The sequence below is a fragment of the Portunus trituberculatus genome, chromosome 49 (assembly GCF_017591435.1).
Source record: "Portunus trituberculatus isolate SZX2019 chromosome 49, ASM1759143v1, whole genome shotgun sequence".
Lineage (NCBI taxonomy): Eukaryota > Metazoa > Arthropoda > Malacostraca > Decapoda > Portunidae > Portunus > Portunus trituberculatus.
In genome coordinates, this window is record NC_059303.1 from 14,228,455 (window position 1) to 14,239,024 (window position 10,570).

The following is a 10,570-nucleotide window of genomic DNA, read 5'->3' on the forward strand; positions in this document are numbered from 1 at the left end:
TGGAACCCTGAATCACATATCACCACAATCCCACTCATCTGTCCCTACCAAAGTGTCAAGGAAATAATTTTCTATACACAATTCTATACACAATTTTGAATAAGTGACATGCCTGAGAATGTTCTCATCACAGTGCACAGAATTGTCCAGGTAACTCATGCATTGCTCTTTGTGTTACAGCGCAGTGTGATGGAGGACCCCAAGTGCATGCCGCCCAGCGTGCACCCCTACATCCTTGCCATGACGGGCCACAATTACAACACTTACCATTACAACCGGCACAACATTCCCTCTGTGCCTGCTGAGTAGCCGTGACCTCTCTCACCTGCTGTGTCCGAGCCGAGTGGACGTAGATGAGTCGTGTTCACAGCATTGCCTGTACTATATTCATTCTGGCAAGGCCTCCCATGATAGCTTTCTCCGGCAGGATGGAGTACCTCTGCTGTTACTGAGTGGCAACTTTTCTTTCACTTTTATTATAGCAATAGTCACACGATTGTCATATGAAAAAAATTTAATTTAGATGCTAAGCACAAAAACTGTTCTGTCTACACATTATTAAGAAGATGGTAGTGACATTAAACTTAAATGAATGAATTGCAAACAGTAATAGCATCAAGTTACTGAAGTCTTCCTGTAGTGATGTATATTGACATACCACTTGCAAAACTCAATATAAAGTGCATAAGGAATTATTTTCATTTATATATAAACTTCCTTATAATATTTTGAGAATTACTGAATAAAAAATAACTAGGCATATCTTTCTGATAAATTTCTAATTTCATTAATAATAAATAATGTCATTCTTTTCACTTATTAATGTATGAATGTCTTATTAAAATGACATACACATCTTTACAAGCAGAGAACACATAAAACATGTAAGTTACACTCTGGAAGACACATTACTGTTAGAGAGAGATGTAATATTTTCATTTGTAGTGTTAATGTTTTTGTATCAGCTGTTCAGTGACCTCTACATTTTTCATCTATATAACATTTATAAATGAAAATAAATGTCCACACAACGTTGCCAACTCCTGCTCAGAGATATCCTTGCCTGTCAGGGAAATGCAAACCCCAGGACCTGCTGAGTGGTCTTGACACCATAGTGGGTTGGAAAAAAAAAAAAAAAGTGCAGGTTTAGTTCACATAAATTATGTTAACTTCTGTAAAATGCCTTGCCAATTCCCTTGTCTTTGTTACCTGGGAACATGTACATTGTGCAGAGTGCCTTGTGAAGGAATGAGGTGCACAGGTGTGAGTGAGGCCAAGTCATGACAAGAGAGTAAAGCACACATGACAAAGGAAGCTGACAAATTGGGCCTATACAAATTTGTGAGTGATTTTCTGACCAACTGAAAACACTCATAGCTTATTTTCATTGCAGTAACAATGAGTTAAGCATTGCAGGTTTTCAACAGTGACATAGTTAATGATGGCAAGGTACTGACAGCTTTTATAATCAGTCTGTTTGCACGTCCTTATCTGTTCCTGTTTACTTAATGGCAGTACAATGTTACTGCAACACACTGGGATGGATGAACAGATGATAATCCTTGTCCTTGTCCTGTCCTGAGTGAGCCTGATCACCACAGCTGATCACTGTGACTGTCACACTGTCCACTATCCTGATGGCCTCTGGTTCACTGATCACTTGTGTGGTGGGGAACTAGTGCCACCATTCAATTTCACCTTTTTTTTTTTTCCTTAAAAACCATTCTCTGAAAAAATCTTATCCATATTTATAATATCAAAGTTTATCAAAATATAAACAGTTTCATTTGGGAAAAGATTTGTACAAGGGGAGGTTCTGTCCATCCCATGGTGATGAATAATGGGCTCTAACAATAAACTTGGGAAGACACCAACAATAAAAAAAATACTATTTTGCTTACATGTCTCAAAATGATAGATGAGTTATATTTTCATAAATATTTTTTTTGTCTCCCCTCTTTCTCCTGTAATGCAAATCAAACTGTAAACATCTGCTTTAAAGTTTTTGTGTTTGTGATGCCATTGCAGGTAATGTGCAATGGAGGAAACACAGCAGCCTTCAACTCAACTCAAATTGTGCACAACCAGCATGTATTCTGAAGCATTATAAAAAAAAAAAATTAATACTCTATGCCTATGGCTACAATGTTGCCTCTGGTCAATCCTAAAATGCCTTGATTAACAATGAAGAGGCCAGTCACTTCAAGGTAAACTAATGTTACAAGCCATTAGATATGACAGGTAAATATATTTCCATCCTTGACAGGGACACATGCTAACTGTTACACCAAGGTCACCCCTGAGACACCAGAGCATTTGGCATGAAAATGGCAGTAGAAGATAGCAAGATATGCAACATTACAACAGTGAGAGAGAGGTTGAAGACAGCCAGTCAGAGGAGAAGAGTTGATAAGACAAAAAGCTTTTGATTCCATCCTATTTAAGAGAGCAGTATGAGTATTCTTCATGAGAAGAATACTCATATATGGACAGAAAAAATCCTTGTACAAAGTTAACAGTTGGTGGGGAAGAGAAAAACTGGCAGTAGCACTTGCATACATACATTCATACAATTTGTATATGATGAATACTCACATAACAATAAATCATTTATTTAATACTAGACGGATCTCAGAAATCATATGAAAAAAGAACGGTACTCATCTTGGAGAGGCATCGAGTGAGAGAACACCAGCCTCATATCACAGTGTATAAAATGCTTCCCGATGTGGAGTCAAAGATTCTCAGTAATGAAGAGGCAAGAAAGTGTGGTTCCCTTAAGACTGGAGAGGAATGTAGCAGATGTGGAGGAAGTTGTCGGGGTGACTGAGGTGTTCGCTGAGCCACTGCAGAGGTGTGTCATGTGGCACCTCAATGCCTTGGATCACCACACGGTCACCTACACCAGAAAGAATACACACTCATTAACCACTTAAGTACCCTGATGCATTTTCATATTCCTTCTGTTTACTATTTGGTGACTTTATACAGCTTCAGAAACTTGTGTGGTATTAAAATAGTGAAGACTGTAGCCATTAATCTTCTGACCCCCTTCCTAATGTCAATAAAATGGTCTAATCATACACAAATCTTAAGGTAAAATGTGTCCCAGTACTGAAAGGGCTAAAGGAAACATTTTCACACCACTGGCAGTCTCCAAGACACGTGAAACACCTAAGAGAAGCAATATCAAGGTATCTAAAGAATGAATGTCCTTCACTTTCAAATCACTCCTCTAAATACAGGCAACCCCCGCTTAACGAACATTCACACAACGAAATCTTGCTACAACGAACGTTTCCTTTTACTACCATCTTCTCATATAACATAAACCAAACTCAATTAAACAAAATTTTACCCAGGTAATTTTTTCCAAATTTGAAAGCCCTACCGTATCACGCAAGCCGACAGGCTTTTGAATACACCAGCGCCTCTTGTGGACAAAACATGCACCACTCACTCCCCTACCCTTCCCCACTCTTAGTTCAAAACAAAAACAGGGTCTAGCAGCAGCTCATCATCTCACACTCAACATGCCATCAAAATGCCCTGCAACCAACCCTGCATTGTTGCCTAGCGTTGCTAAGAAGACCAGGAAGTCTCTTACTCTCGAAGTGAAGCTGGATATTATTCACAGACACGAGAGAGGCGAGAAAACTATAGCATTGCTCGCCACCATGGCTTGATTCCATCTACTGTCTCTACCATTTTCAAGTCAGCAGACTCTATTAAGAAGATTGGTGAGACCATATCTTCCTTGCAAGCTAAAAGAACCACCCAATGGATAAAATGGAAAGCCTTGTGGAAATGTAGTATGCAATGCAATACAATGATGCACCCCTTCTTTACATTCCACAGGTTGCCAGCTAGCATCTTTCCCGCTCTACTCTCCCTCCCTTCATAAATTTTAGATCATCAACATTATAAAGTTACTTACATATATACATAAGTGTACATTATAATGACTTAATCTTAAATTAAACTGCTTAAATGTTTAACTTCATAATTTTTACTTTCATTAAACCTTTTACTGTACTATGATGCAATCTCACCTTGTTTACTCTCAATGGAAGTTCAAGTCAGGGGTCAAACTTGTTATAATTGGTTCGCTTAACGAAAATTCACACAATGAACGTTTTTTTAGGAACGTAACCCAATCGTTAAGCGGGGTTTGCCTGTACACTCTACAACCAAATAACTGGTATAGTTTTGTGTATGTTGGGGGTGAAAAGACCATTCATCTGAATGCAGCTTTACAGTGAACATCCTGCCTTACACCTCATTACATTCCAAAGGTACCCATGAAGTGCTATAATCTGTATGTGTGTGTGTGTGTGTGATTCACTGTTTGATCTGCTGCAGTCTCTGACGAGACAGCCAGACGTTACCCTACAGAACGAGCTCAGAGCTCATTATTTCTGTGTGTGTGTGTGTGTGTGTGTGTGTGTGTGTGTGTGTGTGTGTGTGTGTGTGTGTGTGTGTGTGTGTGTGTGTGTGTGTGTGTGTGTGTTTCACTGTTTGATCTGCTGAAGTCTCTGACGAGACAGCCAGACATTACCCTACGGAACGAGCTCAGAGCTCATTATTTCCAATCTTCGGATAGGCCTGAGACCAGGCACACACCACACACCAGGACAACAAGGTTACAACTCCTCGATTTACATCCCGTACCTACTCACTGCTAGGTGAACGTAGACACACCCAAATATCTCCACCCGGCCGAGGAATCGAACCCCGGTCCTCTGGCTTGTGAAGCCAGCACTCTAACCACTGAGCTACCGGCCGCGCGTGCGTGTGTGTGTGTGTGTGTGTGTGTGTGTGTGTGTGTGTGTGTGTGTGTGTGTGTGTGTGTGTGTGTGTGTGTGTGTGTGTGTGTGTGTGTGTGTGTGTGTGTGTGAGTGTGAGTGTGAGTGTGTGTGTGTGTGTGTGTGATCTGCTGCAGTCTCTGACGAGACAGCCAGACATTACCCTACGGAACGAGCTCAGAGCTCATTATTTCCGATCTTGGGATAGGTCTGAGACCAGGCACACACCACACACCGGGACAACAAGGTCACAACTCCTCGATTTACATCCCGTACCTACTCACTGCTAGGTGAACAGGGGCTACACGTGAAAGGAGACACACCCAAATATCTCCACCCGGCCGGGGAATCAAACCCCGGTCATCTGGCTTGTGAAGCCAGCGCTCTAACCACTGAGCTACCGGGTCATGTGTGTGTGTGTGTGTGTGTGTGTGTGTGTGTGTGTGTGTGTGTGTGTGTGTGTGTGTGTGTGTGTGTGTGTGTGTGTGTGAGAGAGAGAGAGAGAAAGATCAAGTCAGTGAGCCAGTGTGCTGAGCTTACCTTCCTGTGACACTGACAAGTATTCCAGCAGCAGGTCAGCCAGGGTCACTCTGCGGCCGTCCTCGGTAAGTGGGCGGATGAGCCGCTGGATGGGGGCCTGGGAGGGGCTATGCAGGCGGAATGGGATGAACTTGAATCCTTCCTCTGGTGTGGATTCCATCAGTTTCCGATTGATGGCCCAGAACTGGTCAAACTTATCTGAAGTTTGTAAAAAGTATTAGGCTTAAGAAAACTATTACCATTACAGGCAAGACTACTTTTTCTTTTTTTATGTAAGAGGGGAAACTGGACAAGGGCAACAACAACAATAAAAAAGCCTACATAACTGCCAGGCCCCTTGCAGGTCAAAGGATCAGCTGAAATAAAGGGACAAATGTCACTTTCAACACCCACAATGAACTGGCAACTAAATGCTGCACCACCTCTCACTACACACACTAAACCGTAATTTTTCTGCACCCTCATTTCCTACACTGATGATGATACCCTACTTTTTCATATCTTTTAATTGAAGACCAACTCTTCAAGAAGTAAACAATGTGCAAAAAAGTCATAATAACACCTGACTTCTGAGCTCACTAAAATTTCTGGTAGGAGCAACACAACTTAGTACGGTGAAATGCCCCAAAGCTCAATTTCTCCACCTATCAATTTGACACAGTCTACCAGACAACTATTCTCATTTGATGAAGGAAAGCCAGGATGCTTAGTATGATGACACCTGTCTGTGAGTTCCTGTTATTCATCAAGCCTGTAAGTTTCTTAAATAATCTTATGTAGAAAGTAAGTCTATTTCTAAATATATGTATGATAAGACATGAAGCCTGGTCTATAACACATATCAGGTAATGAAAGAGCAGTACCATTGCATAGGCCCATCCAAAGTTGTTTGTGGTCTTTGCTCTTCATGTTTGTGATGATCTGTCCTCGGTGCTTCAGTCCGTCTGCTTCCTTCAGAGATGACATGAAGTGTGACTCCACAACCTCCCTGCAATACAACACTGTAACATAATGGTATTGATCCATATAAGACTGTGACATCCCCACAAGGAGATGTAGCTGAAACCACACCCACCAACACACCCACACACACAAATTAAGGCCACCAGTATAAATAACTCTGAGAATTGTCTCCAAGATGAAAGAAGAGTTTATAGCAAATTTTGGACATAAAGTCAAGTAAGTGAAGTCTCCAGCGAGAGTGAGGGTGACCTGGACTGTACCTTGTGGGCAGCGGATGAGGTCTTGTTCAGGGAAGTGGGAGAAGTGTGCAGTAAGGGCCCAAGGCAGTGAAGCACCACCACAATGAAGATCAAACAATACGCCTACTGGGTAGTGCCTGCAAGAAATTATTTCCCGTAACTTCACGCATACAATCTAAAAAATGCTAGCATAATGTGTTCCATTACAAATACAACTCACTCACCATTTAAGAGGCATTCCATCACTCTCCAGCCACATCTCTGCCTCTTGCAGGTCTGAGGAAATGAGCCTCAGAAAATGTTTCCGTACCTGGAAAAAAAAAAATTTTGAGGGAAAAAATACAGCATGACAATACACATAGTTAATTTCAAGCAAGCTCTTTTGTGCCACAGTCAGGTGCCAATTCTCATTTCTGATACAAGATTAGTCACATTTATGACAATATCCGTTAAAACATTGAGTCTGCACTAAGCCATGAGATGCCTATCTGTCTGATAACATCTTACAAAGAGCTCACCTTGTCCATGACGAGAGGAAAATAAGAAAGCCTTGGCACCATCAGGTAGTAAGGATCAGGGGCACTGAGAGTGTTGCAGTCCTCACTTGCCAGCTGCACACACACCGGCACTCTGCCGTCCCATACTTCCCGTAGGATCTCCCGATCCTCTGCCATGCCGCTGCCTGCCCTGTCTCTGCTGAGATAAAGTTTGTCAGCATGCAACATTCTGTGGAGAGAACTAACTCAATTTGAGATATTTCAGTCAGTCTGAGGGAGCTGTCTGTTTGCAGCAAGTGTCACCTCCACTATTTCTGGTGTATTGCCAGATTTTACAAAGAGAAATAAGGTAACAACTTCATACTAATATCTTGGCCTAGTCATTTGGGTTAGGTTAGGTTAATTTAGTATAAGGATGACATCCGTCAACGGTGGGTGTCACCTTGACTAGGTTACCTTAGTTAGGCTTGCTTGGTTAGGTTAAATCAAATTGAATAAATTTGATTAGGCTGGCCAAGTCAGTTAGTGGCAGCAAGAACTCTCCAAAAGAACAATGTAACTGTTACTGTTGTGGTGCTTTAGGACTGTGACTGTTTCTGTTGTGGGGCTTTGTGACTGATAAACTATTTTCTTCTGATAGATTTTGGTCTGTTTTGTATTAATGTACTACTATTTGTTTTTAGCATAAAACAGTACTTTCTGAAGCAACATGAAGAGAGATTGAGGGGGTAAAAAAAAATATCTGCAACGAAAATATGCAAATTCATTCATAACAAGTCGAAAGCTACCAGGAAAAAAATTGGATTCGTCCGGCGTGGAGAGACAGATGTAGCAGCAAACATTTAACAATTATCTGCTAAATTGTGACAGACTGCGACAGCCCTATGTGTGCACTGTTCCCACACCTCCACTGCCCACTGCTGCACTGTCAGGGATGTGTATCATTACCTCCACCATTACCTGCAGCTTGTCTGGTGGCGACGCACACACCCAAGTGGAGAGAAATTTTACCCTCTTCCTTCCACTATTACCAAGGCTCCTCATCCCAATTACTGTGTTGCGAGGGACGGAAACCGTAGCAGCAGTTAGTTACGACAATGAGAGGCAGGGACTAGTAACATAATGAATGACACTCACAGTAGCCAAGTTGTGCAGTACTAGGCGTCAGCTGATCCAGGCTGTGTTGTTGTTTGTGACATTGGTGGTGGTGATGGTGGTGGTGGTCATGGTGGCGGGAAAGTCAAAGGATGCTGGGTGTGTTATAGGACGAAAACATACCTTCTCCTCACAACTATCTGTTTTTCCTCGTGTACAAAACAATAGTTTTAACAAACGAGAGAAAATTACTTATTGCCTTAAGGGAATATGTAAGGTTAGGATCTCAACGAGGTGTAGAACTATAAAATTCAGTGTGTGTGTGTGTGTGTGTGTGTGTGTGTGTGTGTGTGTGTGTGTGTGTAATTCACCTCGGTCGTCTGCTGGTCACCCAGCCAGTCTTCCCCATTACGAAGCGAGCTCAGAGCTCATAGACCGATCTTCGGGTAGGACTGAGACCACATAACACACTCCACACACCGGGAAAGCGAGGCCACAACCCCTCGAGTTATATCCCGTACCTATTTACTGCTAGGTGAACAGGGGCCACACATTAAGAGGCTTGCCCATTTGCCTCGCCGCTTACCGGGACTCGAACCCGGCCCTCTCGATTGTGAGTCGAGCGTGCTAACCACTACACTACGCGGTGTGTGTGTGTGTCTGTGTGTGTTAATTACTGGTAGACACTAGGCAGGGCCAACGAGAACATAAGAATACTAAATATTTGCCATCCATCATAATATAATTTGATTACGCAGTGTTTTCAAGCTTTCCTCTCATTCTTTTACATTCTCGTTGGACACTGGACAGGACAGTGCGCATGATGCTCCTCACTCCATGACGTGCGGTAACGTTGCACCGTTTTTTCGCCAATAATCAACACACTCTGTGTTCGTGGCCAATGACAGGCCAAGACAGCAACATTTGACGTGACCCGTGTATATAGTACACCTCGCTTCCTTGGCGGGAACCGGTGAGTTGAGGATAGTCATTATTACTCGGCCGGGTGGGCTGAGGATGAAGAGTTCAGTGTGTGTCCGGCTATGGTAGGAAATGTCTGTTATTAGTATCAATACTATCACTGTACTGTTACTGCGAAACGATGAAGATTGCAGGACACACAATTTGAGTTTGCACGTACAGCTCCCCGCAATCTGCAGAGTGTGACAGGACTGGAATATCTGGTGAGGTTGGCTTGTTTCGGATACCCTTATCCATAGGGATTGTGGAGCACACACACATCTGAGTGTGGGAAACACCCTGTGGACATTTAACTATATAGCGGAACAGGATAGGTCGTGTGTTTTGTCAGCAGACGGGTGGGCTAAGGTGCCATCAGATCGTCCATATGTACGTCATTATTTTCTTCTCTCCTACTTATTGCAAGCCAAACATGTCACCAAATGAAGATGCAAGTATAACATTTTATAATTGCCAGTGAAATTTGTCCGCAATTGTCATGAAGAAAGGAAAAAAAGGCTAAATTTTTTCATCCCAGCTCAGTTTCTTTTTTTTTTTTTTTCTGCCGCTAGTTTTGATATTATTGCTTCAAAAATCGTTGGAGATGTATAAAGCGTTTTTCATTTGTGTTGAATTAAGTATGTGAACTTTGTAGTGATATGTAGGCACGTTAAAAAGACTAATTATAATATCTTGTTTACGTATATATATGTTTTTTTTCTCTCTTCGGGCTGTAGGTAAGTTTTAAAGGCCTGACAAAGTAATGTATATCTCTTAAAGGTATTTCCATTTCCAGTACATCAGATCTGTGTACCTTGGAGTGTTTCTTTTTATGGTACTGGTGTTGCAACTTTTTTCAAATGATTCCATAAAAATATCTCTGTCATTAGTCAACCCGGGAATGTTTTTATTTTCCCCTTTCAAAATCGAATAGGCATCCTGGCTTAGGTGCCTCCTCCCTGCTGCCTCCAGCCTGTGTGTGTGTGTGTGTGTGTGTGTGTGTGTGTGTGTTTATCATTTTCCATGTCTTCGTTTAATCTACTTTTTTATCTATTTCTTTATTTGAGCGATATTTTCTTTCCTTCTCCTCCTCCTTATCCTCCTCCCCCTCCTACTCCTCCTCCTCCTTCTCCTCCTCCTCCATAGAGTAACCCTTCCCCACTTCTGCAGGTCTGAAAAGTATTGCAGCGGTGAGGTATGTACATGGTTGATGCCGTCGTGGTACAGTGGAACCATGCGTGCTTTGGGGTCCGAGGGGTCTCCAAGCGCACGGGTTCGAATCCTGTCCACGGTCAGAGTGTAGGTTGGGCTTCCTCACTTCGGGCAACAGTTTCCTGGCGGGTGGGCTTTGAAATAGGAGGTACCCCAAAAAGTATCACCTTTAGCCCATAAATTCCACATAGTATAAATAAAAAATAGACAAATAAAATCACCTCTTCACTACCATGACACGTTTTCATATTCATTCTGC

At 42.2% G+C, this 10,570-nt stretch overlaps 1 protein-coding gene across 1 annotated transcript; it reads right to left on the reverse strand.

The window, feature by feature from the left end:
- Window positions 1–2,228: 2,228 nt before the first annotated feature.
- LOC123499337 (autophagy protein 5-like) lies at window positions 2,229–8,318 on the reverse strand. Its single transcript, XM_045247218.1, has 7 exons — window positions 8,182–8,318; window positions 7,066–7,240; window positions 6,772–6,857; window positions 6,564–6,684; window positions 6,209–6,329; window positions 5,346–5,543; window positions 2,229–2,899 (listed from the first exon to the last, which is right to left on the reverse strand). The coding sequence occupies exons 2-7, from the start codon at window positions 7,219–7,221 to the stop codon at window positions 2,778–2,780; spliced, it is 804 nt and encodes a 267-aa protein (XP_045103153.1). The 5' UTR covers window positions 7,222–7,240; window positions 8,182–8,318; the 3' UTR covers window positions 2,229–2,777.
- Window positions 8,319–10,570: the final 2,252 nt, after the last annotated feature.

Coding starts and splice junctions, on each gene's coding strand:
- LOC123499337 (XM_045247218.1), bottom strand. CDS start 7,221: ATGGCAGAGGATCGGGAGATCCTACGGGAAGTATGGGACGGCAGAGTG. Junction 6,858..7,065: donor TTCCTCTCGTCATGGACAAG/GTGAGCTCTTTG, acceptor TTTTTTTTCCAG/GTACGGAAACATTTTCTGAG. Junction 5,544..6,208: donor TTGGATGGGCCTATGCAATG/GTACTGCTCTTT, acceptor TACAAACTTCAG/ATAAGTTTGACCAGTTCTGG.